Source organism: Anabas testudineus, chromosome 16 (assembly GCF_900324465.2).
Source record: "Anabas testudineus chromosome 16, fAnaTes1.2, whole genome shotgun sequence".
NCBI lineage: Eukaryota > Metazoa > Chordata > Actinopteri > Anabantiformes > Anabantidae > Anabas > Anabas testudineus.
The window spans coordinates 12,284,973-12,304,608 of NC_046625.1; the positions used below are offsets into that span (position 1 = coordinate 12,284,973).

Genomic DNA, 19,636 nt, shown 5'->3' on the forward strand with positions numbered 1-19,636 from the left:
ACTCTAAATCTCTCCCTCACACTATTTTCTCCCATATTTCCTAACAAACGTGGCGATGCTTATAGTTTCATATTGATATTTGTTTATTTAGTGGGTCGCTCGTCAATGACGGTTCGGAGCCGCAGTGCACCCCAGGGTTCGCGCCAGCTGTGGTTGCACATCATGTGATGTTGTTGAACACAGCAGCCACATCCACAGCGGATCAGTGTGTGCATTAAAAAAGGTACTCCACAGACATGCTCTTGTGCTTCCAATCGGATCGTATTGTCTGGTTTTATTGTGACTTGCACGTTGGACAAAGTAAAATAAGTTCTGGGGCTTTGTTTCCGCGATCATTTGGTGTGTTTGATCTCTCCTCCAACTCTTGGCTAACTATGTGAGCTCATGCTAGCTCGATATTACCAACATTCACCCATGCTGAAGCTGGGGTGCAGCAGCAGCAGCAGGAGCCACTCAGCCGACGATCATTTCCGACAGCTCCGTATGGATTTGACGTCGGCATACATTGTTGCTTGATGTTTCTCAAAGGGTCGATTACCAGCGATTTCGAAAATGGGGGAACCCTGTGACCTTAAGCACTTCGTAAAGTGAGTACCGTGTGAACCAATGATTTTTACTTGGGCTTAACGTTACGTTATTTGTGGTAAAACCAGCCTGCTACACACAAGACAAAACATCTTTAGCTAGCATGCTAGTAAAGCCGGGTGCACAGACTCATGTATACGGGTACATTATATCATAAAGCGGAAGCGCTTATCAAACCCTCTCTGCTTATACGTACAGACTTAGAAATGATGACCTCCCGAGTAGTCGTTGACTTTACATACCCAGTGTGTACCAAACACAAACAAACCGGAGCATTAGCGTACAGAGAGCTACTTGTGAGCGTTAGCTAACTTAGCCAGCGTTAGCAGCTGATGCTAGTGAAGCTTCTCGGCTAGCCGTCATAATTTAGTTATATACAAACATGTGGTTGTTTGCCCATGTTGTGTGGGCGAAAACCAATTTAAACGTCACACTGTTAACATGGCCAAGCATTTAATGGTTGACTAGCCAATAATAATAGTACGAATAACACAAAACACAGGACGAGCTAATGCTATCTCAAAGATGGCCCAGAAAAGCTCTCTCCTAGTTAGCATACCCCTACTCAAGTTAGCTTAACGTTAGCCGGCTCTGATATTTTTTAACAATTAACAGCGTCACAGTCGAGTAGCTACTTATTACACGTCTACATACAACTTAATTATTTGCGGTGGTGTGTTTAGTTAGAAAATCCTGATCCGTCATTTCGCTAAATTAATAGGTTTACTGCACATTCACTACTCGTTTTCCTAGTGTGTAGAAAGATCCCTTTAAAGGCCATGTTTTGGCTACATCCGATCCTGCACAGGCCATGCTTTAGCTGTTAGTAAGTTTCCCTAAATTACTTCAAACCACTGTTTGTTTTCGTAAAAGTGTCGATGTGTATTTTAACTTAAAACCCTAATCTACAAACACTCGTTACTTTCTGTAGGTGATTTCTTGCGCGTTACATGTCATCAAGATGCATGCATTACTAGTACTAGTGCAGTACTAAACAAACTGACTACAGCATTTAACTTTGGTTGTTGCTGTGGTGAAACTAAAGCGACAGGAGTAGAGATAAACAGAAAGGTGAGAAATGTTTGTCTCATTGAGTCATAGTGGGTATTAAGACGTGTGGCGGGTTTTTCTGCCACATTGCAAACACAGATAACGGGAATGTAGGGTAGGGATGCATGCCGAAAATGTTGATAGTCAACGATCAAAAACATGTGTCACTGTGCACATTTTGTTGCTGAATACTTAAATATATCCTGTGTTTTGCACAAGCTAAACACACTATTAAACATTGTATTTAGCTGGTCAAAGATGAAGCTGAATTTGCTTAGATGCAGATGTCAAAATGATAAAAGCTTCAGGCAGAGGAACTGTAAGCTGCTGTTGACCCAAGAGACTCAGTTAAATGCAACCCTATCTTTTTTTGTCAGGTGTGGCGTCACTTTGGAGGGCTCATTTCTCTGATTTGGATTATTCTTGGCCAGCAGCCTCTTCCGGCCTACTAATCCTAGATGAGTTTCTCAATGGACAGTCTGCTCAAGTCAGAAATCAGGTACTAGACAGAAAGTGCAGCTCACAGTATATGTCTTGTTAAGAGTAGTTTGTTATGCACATGGCAACTGTTATGGCATGGTTACCAAGTTGTTTTTTGTTTCTGATATAGGCTGTGCAGAACTTTTAGGCATGAATTTACTGTGAAACATTTCAAAGTGATTAAAAATACAAGACCTTTGTTAAAAGTTTTCAGCTCCACTTTAAAATGGAGATGTCAGATAACACATCTTCACATGCTTCCCTTTGTGTATCGACTGCTCTGTGTATGGAGAAGATGTGTTTTGTTCAGTAGAGTGCCAGATACAATATATCACAGTGCATTAATACTTAGGACTATACTTACTATACTTCTACAAATTGATGATATGTTATTTAATTCTCAGCCATGAACAAAATGACTACACCAACTTGGATTTTAGGATTTTGATTGTATATATGAAATAATATTCTTCCAAAAATATTGTTGCTCCATAAAACTAAAATGGCGAAGATCTTAGTTTAGTACAATTCAGTCACCAGTCATTGTGTTGTAGGCTGCTTGTTACAGTCCTACTATATAACTGAATGTCCCTGCAGAGGTGTCTCGTTTTGAAGGTCACAGAGACAAAGAAAGAAATAATTTCCTAAAGGATTAAATGACCCAGTTGTTGCCCAGCATCCACAGTGAGCCTTAGTAGGACAAAAAGAAATTCATCTTATGTGCTTTGCTGTTGATTTAGTTGTTTTTTTCCCCTGGTTGATTACAGAAGTTGTATGTGTCAGGAATATAAACAATCAAACTATATGTTGTAAGTCTGTTCTTAGTCTCACAGATGTTTTGGGGACCCTTTATAGATCAGAAGTTATATCTTGTTTACATTTTGTTTTATCTAATTACTTCTTACTTTGATTTAGGTTTAGGGATGAACCCCAGTAAACCATATATAACAATAATTTAATACATTATCACAGAAAAGATAAATAATTTAATTCTCCTGGTAAAACTCTAGTCTGTCAGAAAACCCTAACTGCATGAACATAACAATAAACAAATTAAAATCTTTAACTCAACTTACCTTAACATTTGACCATACTCAGCAGTGACAACAAAAACGAATAGGACATTACATTACTTAAAGTACAAGTTCTTTCATATGGTGCTTACTTTTTAAAATGTTCTCTTATGTCTCAGGTGTCACAACTTTCTTATTCATAGCCTCTGTAGTTGGTTTATTTTGTTTGTTAGAGTAGTTGAGGTTATTCAATGATACTTTTAATGGAGAATTCAGATTCTCAAGATACAAACTTTATCGAGAAATCAGAAGAAACTATACAGTTATTTCTCTGACTAAACAAATACGTTTTTAATAAGTTGTGTTCAGCTAATCCCTTAATCCCCTCTGCGTAAAACTCTGTAAATCTGAATTTAGTAGCACAGAATACTTTTTTTCATTTTATTTCTATTTAAATACTTGAGTCAAATTTTGTTTGTTGCCTCTTTGTCAAGATTTTTTTTCAGACACACACACACAAGTTGGCAACAACTAGTTTTGTTTTTTGTCAGTTTTGTCATCTCCGTCTCAATTAAATGTCTCAAATCTCAATTTAATTTTGTGTAAATAACATAGTTTTGGTTAAAATTGAAATGGTTGAGATGCAGTTTAAAATAGTGTTATGTATGTATGAGTATTTTCTTCTTAACATGTTTATGCAGTTATGATAACTGTGCAAAATGATTTATATATTTCCTCTTCCTCTTTCTATATCTCCTTTTATGTTCCTATGGTGTTCCTGTGTGACCAAAGAGAGGAGGGGAGCGGTGCCTCTGTAAGTCTTTGCATCTTCTAATGGTACTGTGTTTATTTTCACATTTTTCCCTCCCAAAAAACATCATATCATTTGATTTACAGTATTTGTGTTTTTATTTTTGTTGTAGGTAAAGGTGGAAGGCCTATCAAAAGCAGCTCTTATGAAGAGCCTGTCTCCCAGAGTGATGCTATCCAACCATCTCTTGCCTAAAGGGAGCAAAATGAAGGTTAACCTAGAGGATCAGGGTCGTCAGAAAGTGTCCTTCAGCTTCACGCAGACCAAGAAGCCACGGCAAAGCCTGTTCTTCATCCCTACAAGTCCTGACAAGTCTGTCACGGAACCTCAGAGTGCATTGTTACAGCCAACCTCAGACAAAAAAGCAGAGCAAAAGCAGACATCCATGGTGCCAGCATCGATAGCAGAGATACATTCTCAGGCACCAGTCACCTGTGCCACTAAACTGAAACCAGACTTAGCAAAAATGCATTTTAAGAAACAAATTTTAAGCGTCTCTGCGACAGAAGAGCAACCAGAGTCTGTTTTGGTAGAGGAGGAGCACTCCTGTGAATTGCAGGATTTGCAGAAGTCAACAAGTAAGTGTGCAGCTGAATTCCCTACACCCCAACCTCACAGTGTCGCCAGTGTCGGCTCGTTTGAAAGTGCTCACATTGAAGCCTCTGAGACAAGGATAATCCCAACCCTAAAAAAGCCAGCTGCTTCCTCAGGAAAAGATGGAGAGACTTCCAGCAATGCTGAGCAGGACAATAAGATACACAAAAGTAAAACCAGGTCCCAATCAGATAGTGCTCCTGTTGGCTCAGAATCTGATGGAGACTCAGCTCAGACGTCTTCCAGCCGAAAAGCAGCAGATTCCAAAAGCAAAACAAACTCAGAAAGCAGAAGCAGAGAGGTAAAAAAGTCTTCCTCTGGTTCACATGTAGAGGAAAAAGAAAAAAGTTCCTCTAAAAGGTCAGAGAATCATGAAAGGTCTTCTAGTTACTCTAAATCTGACCGTGATTCTAGACACACATCATCACGTTCATCTCGATTAGACAAAGATCGCAGAAGATCCAGATCTAGATCACGGTCAAAATCAAGAGGGTCTCGAACAAGTTCATCTCATTCCAGATCAGAGAGATCTAGAGGTGACAGAGGATCACGTTCCGAAAGGTCATATTATCACGAATCTGATCGGCGATCGCATAGGAATTCTCCGCGCAGAGAGAGAAGACGTTCTCGTTCTCGTACTGACAGAACACGAGACAGTTCTGACTCTGAGGATGACCACAGGAAGACAAAGACAAGGACAAGTGACTCCTCTAGATCCACCCATTCAACCTCATATAAAGAATCTAAATCATCTTCCTACTCTAAATCTGAGAAAGTCTCTAAATCTGTAGGTTCTCCTCACTCTTCAGAGATAGATAAGAGAACGCCATCGTCAAAGTCTGAAAGGACTTCAAAGCGATCAGACTCTGACTCTCAGCGCAAGTGCTCTCCTGATGTGGATACCAGCTACCGTAGATCTAGCACCCATCACAAGTCAGAGACCAACAGCAAATCCTCTTCTTCCAGTACACATACTCACTCTCAAACATGTGACAAACGGCAAAAAAGCAGCTCCAGTGACTCTGAGGCAGATCATAAGGGAAAATCCCAGGCCTCTGACAAAAGCTCTGGCTCAGAGGAAAAGAACAAAAACTCCCTAAAAAAGAGTGGTCAGCCAGACCTGAAACAGATGACCCCTCCTAGATCTGTGAAAAACATAGGACAGACTAGACAATCAGATGACGTATGTCATAACCTAGCACCAACCTGTGCAACTACTGCAGAACTATGTTCTCAAAGTGAAGAGGAAAAGTCAGACTCCCATCAAGATGTTAAGCAACATAGTACAGAAGAGAGTGTCTCATTCACTGAAAAGTTTTTGCAAGAATCATCATCTAAAAGGACAAAAGAAAATAATTCAGGTCTTGAAGTTGAGAATAAAAATACCTCGCCTATAAACTCCAGTGAAAACCTAAAGTATGGCACCCTGGAAAACTTGACCAATGTGAAGGATAGCATTTCTTCAAGTAATCAGCCACATGTGAACTTGAATGCAGCTGTCTCAAATCCATGCAGTAGTAAAGACAGTATAACGTGCAGCCAAGATGAACGTTTTGACTGTTCACCGGGTCCAACGTCCTTACCTGATATAACGGATATACCTGTCACACATGATGCCCAGGAGAACACTAAAGTAGAGGCTGATGAGCTGAATAATGTTTTGACAGTCAACAAATCGTCTAACACAACTGTGCCACCCAAATTAGATTTATCGTGTCTTGAGTTTGAAAATCAGCTGGCATGTGGACAGCAAAGCATAGATTGTGTTAAAAAGATGGTTGGTATTGCCAAAAAGTCTCGGTGGGATATTGTTGGTCAAGACACCACAGAGGGTGATAATTCACAGAGGACACTTTGTACAGAGGGTAAGCCTTCTGTTAAAAAAGTGATCTCTGTCAAAAAGATAGAGCTTTCTAAAGACAATACCCAACAAGACTCGGACTGTAAAGACAATGTTCAAGAGGCTGAAACACATTCCACACTGGTAAAACAGACTGAGATCTCCAAGCAAGAAAGTGACACAGATGGAACCTCTATGATGGATAGATACAAAGACCAAAGGGAGCTGTCACAAGCAAGCACCAGCACTGACCACTGTGATTTTAAATGGATTGTTTCTCAGAAGACAAACACAGATGAGCATTTGCACACTAATGACTCATCGCAGGGTGATGTAGCTGCGAAGATGCAAAGTTGGAATGGAAATGATCACGAAGAAAAATCAAAAGGCAGTTATTCTAAGAGCAGACTGAGTAAGGGAACACCGCTTAATCAGGATGTATTAGGGGGACAGAGTGAGGCCAGTGATAGTGAAAACTCAGAGTATGATTCTGATTGTGGCGAGGCTATAAAACGTTTGCACTCTGTAGTGGTGGTGCCAAAGAATTCTTCCCTAACAGTGGAAACACAGGACACGAGAGCTTCCTGCAGTCCTTTGACCAATTCAGACCTTCACAATGCTAATATGGCAGCTGATGTGAAAAATTGTAACGTCCCAAATCAAGCCAGCCTTGAACAAATACAAGGCTGCTCTTCTGCTGCATTTGGGATGAACAGTGGTTCATGTGCTGGTTTAAATGAGTCATCCAAAAGCAGGATCTTATGTCAGTCCCAGAGCAATATGATTGATAGCACAAGTCACTCTGAGGGTTCCAGTTCTGTCAGCGCTCTACCCTGTGTAGCTGGTCATATCAGTGACAGCAGAAGTACTACAGATCCTGAGAGCAGAGGTAACCAGATGTATTCCCACTACCATCATGATGATTTTTCCAGTGCTGACAATATCAACGAAAAGAATAGCTTCAACTTGGGTTGGGACTTTTCACAACCAGAGCAGCCCAGTAGTACATACCAGCAGCCTGATAGCAGTCACGAGCCACAGTTACCAAACACTAAACTGACAGGGAGCTCTCTCAAGGGAGAGGAACATGGACAAGGTTGCGCCTCGCCAAACATGCAGACTAGCAGAAAACCCTACCTCCATTTACATGAAAATTGTCAGGATCTCACAGGTGTAATCCATCCGGACTCTCTGACTAATGACCATGATGACTACAGTGGTGATAAACCATCAAATCTTAGTAAAACAACTTTTGAATTCAGTGGACCTAACACTCCAGGGTCATCAAGCTTTGTACAAGGTCACGAAATAAGCAGCAACAGCAGGGGCTCTGCCATTCCCGATCCCCCTAGAGAAGACCATTTTAGACCCCACAGAGGCAGGGGCCCACCCAAAAAAAGACGTCCAGAGGTTGAGTCCGATTCGGACAATGAGGCAGAAGCTGGGCCTGCGGGCAAAAGGGAGCGTCAGGGCGATACTGACAACTCTAAGGAAACCCTTGTCAAAGCTGATGTGCATCGTCCATCACTCACTCTGCAGGACTTTCAAGATGCCACTAAATGGAAAGAGTTGGCCAGGTCTAAAAAGATGCCCCCTTATTTTGACTTGATTGAGGAGAACCTGTACTTGACTGAGAGGTAAAGTATTGCCTTGAAAAAAAATCCAAATTTGTTTATGTAATATACACTTAAGTTATAAAACATTTCAGCTTTGAAAGTTTTAAATCTTATTTGCAGAAAGAAGAACAAATCTCATCGAGATATCAAGAGGATGCAATGTGAGTGCCCAGTGTTGCCCAGAGAGGAACGTTCAAGAGGAGTATTAGCATGCGGAGAAGACTGTTTGAACCGGCTGCTTATGATTGAGTGGTAAGTTGATTATTACTGATTAGTTCGCACAATGTGTAGGGGGGGGGGGCGGTGCTGTTTCAAGAAACACCTTTTGAGTTGTTGGTATTAAATAGACTGTACTACAAATGTACTGTTTAAATATAATTGAATGTATAATTTATTCTAATCGCTTTAGCAATAGGAAATCTAGTAAAACTTTGCTCTTAATAAGAGCTGGGAAAATGTTTATATACAATTAGGTCCAACAGTGACAATTTTCATTATTTTGTTTCTGGAAACCACCACAATGACACATGAACGTGTGTGTGTAGGAACCACAGCCATTGTCGTACTGCTGTTTGCCATCCATATTCATCAAATTCACAGTTTACCAGTTAAGCTTGAGTGACATTTGATAAATGTTTAATGTTTTGTGAGTGAGCTTAACATCTTTTTGCTTTTTTTGTCCTTAACTTCCAGCTCATCACGGTGCCTAAATGGATCCTACTGCTCTAATAGACGCTTTCAGATGAAACAGCATGCAGACTTTGACGTTATCCTCACAGAAGACAAGGGCTGGGGACTAAGGGCAGCTAAAGACATGGCTCCGTAAGCCTCTTTCAGTACAACATTGTAATGTTTAACATTAAAATGTTCACAAAAGTTATAGTTACTGTGGGGCCACCATTTTTTTTTTATTGTATTGTATTAGTGTAGTCAAAGTGTTTGTGTTTCCATCTCCCTCTCTACATTGTAAAGGTAATTGCATTTCAAAGCAAAACGTGCTATTGCTATTAGAGCCTGTTGAAATTTTCTCACAAAATTGTCATTTGTGATGACAATATTATTACGGCTATGGAAACACTAGCAAAAAGTTACTGGATTCAAACACTTGTGTTGCACTTGATGGTTTTAAATGTTAAGATTGCCAAATCAGATGGTCCATTGTCGGATTTGTTTGTTTTTGTCTCAGGAACACTTTTGTATTGGAATACTGTGGGGAGGTGTTGGACCACAAAGAGTTCAAAACAAGGGTGAAAGAATACGCTCGAAATAAAAACATTCACTACTACTTCATGTCTCTAAAAAACAACGAGGTAAGTGGTAATAACAGCACATTGCGATTCACATTACCATTTAAATGCACTCTGTTTTAATGATTCAGCTAAAGTGTCTTGCTGAAATACTTGAAATGAAATTATGTCTCTTCAGATCATTGATGCAACGCTGAAGGGTAATTGTTCTCGCTTTATGAACCATAGCTGCGAACCGAACTGTGAAACCCAAAAGGTACAGTGACGAAAACAAATGGTTCAATAACACTTTTTGAAGTTGGCTGACTGTAAGCTGACCTACCTGATTTTTGTTTTTATTCCTTTTCAGTGGACTGTCAATGGCCAGCTTAGAGTTGGGTTCTTCACCACCAAGACTGTTACTGCAGGAACTGAACTTACATTTGATTACCAGTTCCAGAGATATGGGTATTCTTTCTTTCCCTACACTTCTATTTGGTTCTGCCTGTGTTTTTGCTTAATAAGGGACATATAGATTTGTGTGTTCTGGTGAAAAGCTTGTAACTGGTGGTTTATTATTGACGATCTCACCTTTATGTTTTTTACCCTGCAGAAAAGAAGCACAAAAATGCTTCTGTGGAGCACCCAGCTGCAGAGGCTTCCTGGGCGGGGAGAACAGAGTTAGTGTTCGGGCAGCTGGAGGGAAGATGAAGAAAGACCGCAGTCGAAAGAGTGCTCTCACTACGGTCAGTTCCTTCACACACATTTGAAAGCCTTTGTGGTATCCATTTGAAATTAATTTTAGAGTTTTCTGCAGGGCAGTTAGTTGCAAATGAAAACAGTTATCTAAACTAGTGACAGTGTTTTAGTATAACTTAATCAGGTTTGTACAGGAGTCAGACTAAATGCTTTAAGAGCTTTAGTGGCTTCAGGGTCAATCCATAAATAATATAGTTAAAACACAAAGAGAGGATATTTTAGAACCAAAACATATAACAATGAACATTGAAGTCAAGTCAGTTAAGCCTAGTAATTTTTTTTAAATGGTTCATATTGTGTGCACCTGATCCAAAACTGACTCTCCTTGGAGTATTGTAATGAGTTTTCATTCAGCTTCATGTAATAGCAGTGCAAGTATACTTAGCTAACCACATTAGTAACTTGATTAATCAGCTTATGCTATCACATCACACTAGTATGCCAGTACCATTACTTGTTTAAACCACACTACGTTACTCTGCACATGTCTTTACTGTGTTAATGTTAACTTCACGTTGTCATTTGACAGGTTGATGAGGAACTGGAGGCGTTACTGGAGAATGGAGAAGGCCTGTATGATGAGAAACAGGTGGTGTCTCTCTGCAGACTAATGGTCCGAGTGGAAAACATGGAGCAGAAACTCATCTGTCTCAAGCTTATACAAGTATGGCCTGAAGAATTAATTAACTAGTTTTGTAGTAGTTTGTCTATTAGCTTTTAATGATATGGATTAAAATGTTGAGATATTTCTGTTATCATTTACACAAGCAAATATATTTTTGTTTTACAGGATACACAAAATCCATCGTGCCTGAAGCAGTTCCTGGACCATCATGGGTTGTCTTTGCTCTGGATCTTCATGGTAGAGCTTTCTGAAGCTAAAGGCAACAATGCCAATAACACCAAACTTCAGTTAGAGGTCAGATATGTCACTTGATTTGTCATCATCATCACGTCACATCACATCTACGTAGTTTTATTCCACTAAACATATTTTTGAAATAGGTACATAAATAAGCACATTGTATTTGATCCATGCAAATGCTTTGTTAACAGATTATGAAGACACTGGCTGTGCTGCCTATTTCTACCAAGAACATGTTGGAGGAAAGCAGAGTGCTGACCTTTATTCAGCGATGGGCACAAACAAAAACTCTCCCTCAGCCTGCTGAGATGGATGGCTATTCCAGTGAAAACACCTCCCGTGCTCAGACACCTCTCAACACACCTGATGGTTCCTCCACCAAACTGGGACCAGAGCTGGAAGGTGACACTTCCAAACCTGCTGTGTACCGCCGTCTTAAAATCATCAGTGAAAACAGTTTGGACAGCGCGCTCTCTGATGCAAGCAAAGCATCTGATGGGAAGGAAGAAGAGGAAGAGGATGATGATGAGGAAGAAGATGAATCCTTGCGTGCAGGACTTCTTGATAGTAAACAGTTGAAGGCAGACCCAGATGGTGAAGATCCAGATCAAACAAAGCAAACAATGGAGGTGTCTGTAAAAGAGGAGAATCAGGAAGAGACAGGAATGAGTGTAAGTACTCCAATGCAACAACCTCAGACTGAGGAAACAGAAGAGAAAATGGAATTGGATCTGGAGAAGCCAGACACTGAGATGAAAGAAGACATAATTGAGGGTCTGAAAGAAGAACCTGAGGAGTCAAAGGAGGCTGGAGAAGAACATGAAAGTGGGACAGAGCAGGCTAGTCAGGCAACAACAGAAAAGGCTGATCTGGCAAATGATCAGGCCACCATTGAAAATCTTGAGTCGGAGAGTCAGTCCATCCAAACAGATGCCTCTGATCCTCCACCTGAGCTGCCTGCAGAACAGACTGAAGCCCAGTCAGAGACACAAGAGGCAGAGAAAGCTTCTCCTGACAGCGAGGTGCAACCTAGTGAATCTACCACTGATACCTCCCCAAGTTCTGAGACCCCAGAGGCCAGCATACGCTCTGAAGTCACAGTGGTCCCAGTGGACCCCTCAGTGATAGGAACTCCTTCTCAGGATGAAGAGGAAGGTGTCTCAGATGTGGAGAGTGAGAGGAGTCAGGAGCCGCAGCTCAGTCCTTTGGACATTAGTGGCATGGCTGCCAGGCTTCTAGAGAGTTGGAAAGACCTGAAGGTGGGTTCAAATACAGTCACTTTTAATGTCAACCATAGATCAAAATGTAATGTATTATTATTATATTTTTGTTGTTGTCATCTGAAGTTTAAAGTTCTGCTTGTCCCTTTAGGAAGTGTACAGGATACCAAAGAAAAGTCAGGTGGAAAAAGAAGCAAATGGTAAGTTAAGTCCAAAGCTGGTTTTTGTCCCAGAATAATTTTTTTTCAAATGTTTTTTTTCATATGATTTTGTGTAATTGGATTTTCTCACAGATCGCAGCCGAGAGCGAGACACAGCTTTGACGCCACGCACCACTTCTGGTAGCCGAGAACGTGAAAGGGAGCGGGATAAAGAGAGGGAACGAGACAGAGACCGAGATTATGACAGAGATAGGGATAGAGACTGGGACAGAGATAGGGACAGAGACAGAGATCGGGATCGGGACCGTGATCGAGTCTCTGACAAAACTACACGCAGCACTGAAAGACGGCGGAGACGCTCCTTGTCTCCACCACCCTCATCGTACGAGAGGAGCAGCCGACGCACTGAGGAACGGTAAGAACCATTTCATCTTATGTTGTGGAAACACCAGAAAGTGTCTTTCTACACAATAAAAATCTTTGCATAGCTCCATATCAAAATAAAGTTCTGGTGTATAACTGGTCTTTCTCTCGAAATGTTTAAGGTTTGACCCATCTAACAGCAACAAGACACCAAGAGGAGGTGGGGCCAAGGAGCGTAATAAACTGTCAACTGAAGAACGTAGAAAGCTGTTTGAGCAGGAGGTTGCTCAGCGAGAGGCTCAGAAACAACAACAGCTTCAGCAGCAGCAGCAACAGCAGCTTCAAACTATGGCTTATAACCCTGCACTGGCCTACGCGTCCAGTCCTGGCTTCATTACCTATCCTCCTGGATATCCCATTCAGACTTTTGTGGACCCTTCCAACCCCAATGCAGGAAAAGTACTGCTCCCTACACCTTCAGTTGAGCCTACAATGAACTATGAACAAACCCCTCCCCAGCGTCTTATCTCAGAGATGGGGCTTTCCTCCCCATCTTCCACTTCCCAAGCCACTCCAGTCTCTAATCTCTCCCAGCACATCACCACCACCAACCTCGCCACTGCCAACCCCCAGCAGTATGCCCAGCCAACTGTAGCAACCCAGGACACAAGTGTAGCTGTCCTCTCTGTACCAGCCCAGGCAGCCCCTCAGGTACAGGGCCAGCAGAGCTACACCACCCTCTGGGACCCCAACACTCAGCAGGCAGTGACTGTGCAGACACAGCCTGCACAGCAGTATGCCACAACCCCAGCACAGGCCCAGGCACAGACGGCTATCTATTACCAAGGTCAGCCATGCCAAACCATCTACAGTATCCCCACTGCCTACCCTCAGACCAGCGCTCCAGTTATACAGGTAGGGTGTCTTCCCTGGGTCTGATACCATCTGGTTAATTTACTGTAGTTATATTTTTGTTTTACTTTTTAGAATTAACTATGTAAAATTAATCGATGGATTATTACATGTCATAATATAATCCTAAGAAAATACTTACTGTGCATTTTAGATTTAAATGAAATTACAGAAAGTGTAATTTTTGTTTCTGCAGGCATACACTGAGCCCACAGCTAGCTACCTGCATGGCCAACCAGTTTATCCTAGCCATCAGCAGGGAGTGGTGGTGCAGCAGGGAGGCACAGTCACGACCATTGTCACATCCCAAACAGTCCAGCAGGTAAAATTAAAATTGAATGTGCTCACTCTAACCATGTAATGTCATTACTGCTGATCTTGTTAAAGCTATAAATAAATGAGAAGCTACAAAATTAATCGGAAATTACCGTTCTTCTGTGATCGGTTAGAAAGGGAATTATTTGTTAAATATATTTGTTAAATATATTTGTTAATATATTTAACAAATAATTCTATTCAAAGAATATTTGAGAAATGAGTGGACACCCAAATATGCCTTTATGTGCACTACAACAAACAAAGCAAGACCTGTAAACCTGAGCTGTATAATCTGAAGACAGAAGTCTGTTTTGATAGAGAGGAGAGGGAAAGAATGTGTTTTACTTACTGTAATGTGTTGGATAATGGGGGAGGAAATACAAAACATAGTGGAGTATTTCCAGCAGGACAGTAGATATTAAGAGTAAAGTTTGTATTTCACTGGAGAGGCAAAGAGATCATTTAACATTTTGTAATTTTTTAGGTTAATTTTCGGGCCGAAAAAAAAGTTGTATGAAGTTAAGGTTGATGTTCAGTCTGTGTCTCAGTTTGGCCACAAGGGGGTAGTATGCAACTCATAACAGTAGTGTTGGTCCAAGGCCTGCCTCATATGATAATGAACTGCCTTTAAAGATAATAAAATATATTGAGATGAAATGATTTATGAAAGGACTCCGGGACTCACTTGGCCAACTACTACAACCGTCAGATTCTTTCTTTAACTAAATCTAAAATAAAATGTTGGTACTTAAAAGTGAACTACATTGGTTGATGCCCTTTTTCTAATTCTTCTCCTTTCTAGGAAATGATTGTACCCAACAATGTGATAGACTTGCCTCCTCCCTCGCCCCCAAAACCCAAAACTATTGTCCTACCTCCTAACTGGAAAGTGGCCCGGGACCCTGAAGGAAAGATCTACTACTACCATGTAGTCACAAGGTTAGTAAAGCTGTGTGTGTCTGTGTGTGTGAGTGTGTGCATGTGCCTCGTGAATGTTACTGCATGTATTTCTATGTCATATTATTTATGTTTGCACATCAGACAAACACAGTGGGACCCCCCAACCTGGGATGGAAGTAGCGATAACACTAGTGTGGACCATGAATCTGAGATGGACTTGGGAACACCAACCTATGATGAGAATCCTTCCAAGGTGAGCTTTTAGCAGTATTTGTTGAATGAAACAAATGGAATGTAATGAAATGTGTGTGTTTGTTTGTTTTTTTAGCAAATTAGTGAAAAGAAAACTACGTTCTTTATTTGACAATGAAGAGGAATCCTCTTTACTTTTTCGTTCGGTTCCCAGAAAGTCTGTGCATGGGTGCAAAACATGATTATAGTGTTTGTTCCTTGAGGTAATTGAAGATGCTGCACTATGATTACTTTCAGCTGTGTGTCTCAAGGGGGGAAAAAAATAAAAACCCTCAGCACCACACCACACTGAGCGAGTGTTAAGACCTTGCAGATGACTCCTCCTCGCTTCATCAGAATCTAGACAAAGATTTGAAGAGAGAACCCACTCGCTCCACTCCCTGCTCAGCTGTCTGTCCTTTAGCTTTGAGGCCGTATGAGGAGGGGTAGCTCGGCTCATCTCCTCTTCCGCTGCCCTGCTTGTTTTATCTTTTCTAACTTTAAGGGTAATGGAAAGCATATGGAAGACCTAACCTTACTCTTTATTTGTGTTTTTTTACAGTCCTAACTGCACAAGTGTCATTTCTGTTTGTTTAAAAGATGTTAGAGAGATCTACATTTTGCATTCAATATTTTCTGCCAAGTACAGCTACAAGGTTGTGGACCACTTCCCACCCTGTTCTGAGACACATGCTGGTGCCCATGTCTAGCAATCCAAACTATGACACATGTTCTGCACCATTCAATTTCACAGTTAGTTTTTTTTTTTATCCCCCTTGTGTGTTTGTGTGAGTCCTTTAAAAATGCTTTCATCCTCACCACTTTATCGTGGGTAAAACCAGTCAGCTGTTTGCTGCTTGGCTTTGTTGTTGGAGACTGAGAACAGAGAGGTGGCATCCGGGAAGGATGTCCCTGCTTTGTGTAGAGTAAGTGGTGAGCAGATGCTCTATGACGCCCCACTGACCTTGATAGCTACTGTTCTGCAGTCAGTTGCCATTAATGAGTGAGCTGGAGCACAGGTGATTTTGCAGATAATTACTGGACATAATACTGCTGGATTGCCAGTATGATGGGTACTGAATACTTTTTTTCCCCCACCGCTAAGAAAAGTTTGTACAAAAGAAGCCACACTTGGCAAAACTATGTTTTATTTATCATCATCGTCATGCAATCAGTCTCTTCTGTTTTTACAGTTCTCCACAAAGACAGCTGAAGCAGACACTTCCAGTGAACTAGCTAAAAAGAGTAAAGAGACATTTCGCAAAGAGGTGAGCAAGCGTCTGCAAACGACTATGTAAACATCGAACTACAGATGTTTCCATTTTTCAAGCCTTTACACTCGCATTGAAGTGAAACCATTGAATCCATCCACACAACCTTTCATTTCTATTTACATATTCCTTCCTTTGTCTTTTTTATGCGTATGTTACTCAGATGTCCCAGTTCATTGTGCAATGTTTGAATCCTTATCGGAAGCCAGACTGCAAATTGGGACGCATCAGCAACACAGAGGATTTCAAACACCTGGCTAGAAAGGTAAGATTAAACAATAGGATATTTATACAGGCAGTTGGCATTACTAATAATGCCTGAGAAGCTGTCAAGCTACTCTGGGCCTCTACGTGGGCATAGCACAATAAAAGTATTGGTCAGCTTTTAACTTGAAAGGAAACATTTTCAAAGGTTCCCTCAAACCAGAACTAAATAGTTGAACTCCCACGATTTCTTTCTCCAGACTAATGTTTTTGTATTCTGCCTTAGGAAGAGACTAAGAACACATTGTACATGTAAACTATTATCTCCCTCTCTTCTGTTTTACTCATTCCTTTCTAAAAGCGCTTTTTAACCAGCATTTCTTCAAAGGGCAGCATTCTTTTTTTCTGTGGTTCCCGGTAGGTTCGTGGATTGTGTATGTGGGGAGTGGTTTGAACTGAGTGCCACTCGGACATACCAGGACTCTGAGGACATGGGCACAATAAACAGAAAGATGAGCAGGGCTTCACTCATTTAGAGATTGCGTCCTACTGTCTCAAATTATAAAGGGCAAAGTCACTAAAAGAGAATTAAGCATCCAACCACTCCACCACAACTAAGATATACATTGTAATTATATCATTTACTGCAGTCTGGTGACAAGAAATATGTTTCACTCTTTCCTCATCTCTTCTCAACCTTCTAGCTAACTCATGGTGTTATGAATAAGGAGTTGAAAGCTTGCAAGAATCCTGAGGACCTTGAGTGTAACGAGAATGTGAAGCACAAGACCAAGGAGTACATCAAGAAGTACATGCAGAGATTTGGCTCTGTGTACAGGCCCAAGGAGGACACAGAGGTGTACTAGCCTCAGGGGTCACAGATGTTACACTTGCTCTGCGCTGACACGGGAGAAGCACAGATTTCCCTTTTCCATTCACTCCTTCATGTATGAACTGGCCAGCCTGATCCGTGAAGTAGTTTCTTACCCATATTTATGACTAAGAATTGCACTGCTGCCCAAGAAACTCTCGTGGAGGGGCTCTATTTAAGAAACTGTTGGAGACTCGAGTGCCACTGAATGGCCCGAGACTCCAGTTGCAGTGTTCTCGAAGGATGACACTGAGGGGTGCTACAGAGACTAATGTTCTCACTGACTTCTTGATTTTTAGCGTTTTTTCCCATTTGTGGCTCTTAAATGTTCCTGAGATCATCACTTCAATTCCACTTTTTAATCTCTTGTAATCCTGAATGAGGATTACTCCATGGAATCATATTTATCAAAGTTTCTTTGTTACTTTCTACTGTTAAAAATGGATCAGTGACCACCACCACCCTCTTGCCAGCCTCCTCTTCCTTGTGCACGCTTCAGCCCCCTGCCACTGACTCTGTATCTGGTGCTGCTTTTAACTGGGCTGTGGAGGTCCAAGCTTCCACTTCTCAAACCCTGCCTTCTTAACCACAAGACTTTGGAGCCTCTGTTGTTTTATGAATGCATGATGTAGGCTGAGTACAGAGTGGTATTCATATGGAAATTCCTACAGTTTTCCTCTTTTCTGTAATATTCCCTTAGCAGGATGAGCCTTTATTCACCAATAAACTGAAGGATCAGCCAGTGACTAGCAGGTTAGCTATGGGATTACAGATGAATTTTTTCATGTTTTTTTTTTTTTTTTTTTAAATCAATTAATGTATTATAATGGCAGCAGGGTTTGAATGCAATGGTTTGATATGCTGTTAATCTATGTGTCAGTTTTTCTCCATTTTCTGTGCAACTCCTGCCAACGTGTTCTACCCTGACACCTCTAGTTACAGGAATGATGCTGAAAATGAAGGTTGTAGCACTGCAGTTTTAACAGTTCAACATTTTGTGTGTCCTGGTTGTTTTTCTCACTCACGTTTAGTCTTTGTTAGACGTTTCGAGACATTTAGTTCTGCCTTGGTCCTCAAACTCACACATTAAATTCCAAGAGATTTCAGGATGGTGTCATAAGCATTAGGTTTTCAATTTGTTGCAACATATTAAATTGCATTAAACAAAGTCCCATATGTACATTGCTTTATCTTGTGAATATACTGAATAATAGTTTTTGGGAATGTTTAAATAAGCAGACACTTTGTAAAAGGACTATCATTTCATGATTGAAAGTGTAAATAATGTGTAAAATTACCAAAGCTGTATGCAGCAGACTAGTTATCAGGCAGCACAGTGAGCCCACACATCCTCACCAGCTCAGCCCTCCTGATGCAGTTACCACATGAGTCTGTCAAACTTAGGACCCCACAGACACACAGCCGTCTATTTTATTTCAGTGCTGGGGGGGGGGGGGCTTTCATGTTTTCTTAGTTTTTTTTTATTATTATTATTTTTCTATGTACAAAGTAAGTTTCACCCTACTTTACTGTAAGTATTGTGTAAGCACATTGTCATACTGAGTGTACAAACATTTTAAAAGATAATAAACTCTTTTGTAAAATTACGTTTTCCTGTTGTGCAGTTGAATTCGGTTCATGTGGGTGTCAGTTAAATTGACTCAAACAGATCTAAGCAAATGTGACTGACCTCTGTTGCATGATTAACTGCTGTGTGCACACCCAATCCCATTTTAGTTTGGCTAATTCCTTTAATAGGGGGTTCACGAATGCCGCTGGAGCACATACGTGCAGTGTTGAGCCAGATGTTTAGCCTCTGTAAAGGGTCAAAGTGATCGACTGCCTTCATTAGAGACGTTAGGGAGAGCCATGATGAGTTGAGAGAGGCGCTGCTGTGCTTCTTCTGTCTGCTCTATCCCAACCCCCCTCCCAGTATGTGCACATTCCATAGCCCAATGCCTGTGTGCTCCAGACCGCAGTTAAGCAGTCCCGTCTGGAGTGTGTGACGGCATGTAATGCTGCCCTAGGCCATGCAGGATGCCTGCTCCCACTTAAAACTGAAGGCAAGGAGATCATTAACAGATTTGAGTTCAGAGCAGAGTGGGAGCAGAAATCAGACTGTACCTTAGCCAGTAAGAGAAGGCTTCAGAATAGTGGTCTTAAACCCCTCATCCAAACCAATTATTTAATAATTTAGGATTTCATTGTAAATTATTAAATGCCTCTTAAAGTATGTCCCTTTGCCTTTTAGATATGATATAGTATAAATCCACTGATAAGGGAGAGTATAATACAAATATATCCAGACTTACATACTAGTGCGTTTACTACAGAAGTGACAGATGA

At 41.1% G+C, this 19,636-nt stretch overlaps 1 protein-coding gene across 2 annotated transcripts; it reads left to right on the forward strand.

Moving 5' to 3' along the window:
• Positions 1 to 157: 157 nt before the first annotated feature.
• setd2 (SET domain containing 2, histone lysine methyltransferase) lies at positions 158 to 18,897 on the forward strand. Of its 2 annotated transcripts, XM_026370872.1 has the most exons (22): positions 158 to 587; positions 2,013 to 2,134; positions 3,921 to 3,942; positions 4,052 to 8,010; positions 8,110 to 8,241; positions 8,683 to 8,811; positions 9,176 to 9,299; positions 9,415 to 9,492; positions 9,586 to 9,683; positions 9,829 to 9,961; positions 10,504 to 10,638; positions 10,765 to 10,893; positions 11,031 to 12,098; positions 12,211 to 12,259; positions 12,353 to 12,635; positions 12,766 to 13,498; positions 13,692 to 13,817; positions 14,616 to 14,752; positions 14,855 to 14,966; positions 16,138 to 16,212; positions 16,379 to 16,480; positions 17,124 to 18,897. In XM_026370872.1, the coding sequence occupies exons 2-22, from the start codon at positions 2,094 to 2,096 to the stop codon at positions 17,283 to 17,285; spliced, it is 7,827 nt and encodes a 2,608-aa protein (XP_026226657.1). In that variant the 5' UTR covers positions 158 to 587; positions 2,013 to 2,093; the 3' UTR covers positions 17,286 to 18,897. The 2 variants fall into 2 exon arrangements, with proteins under 2 accessions (XP_026226657.1, XP_026226658.1); XM_026370873.1 differs by lacking the exon at positions 2,013 to 2,134.
• Positions 18,898 to 19,636: the final 739 nt, after the last annotated feature.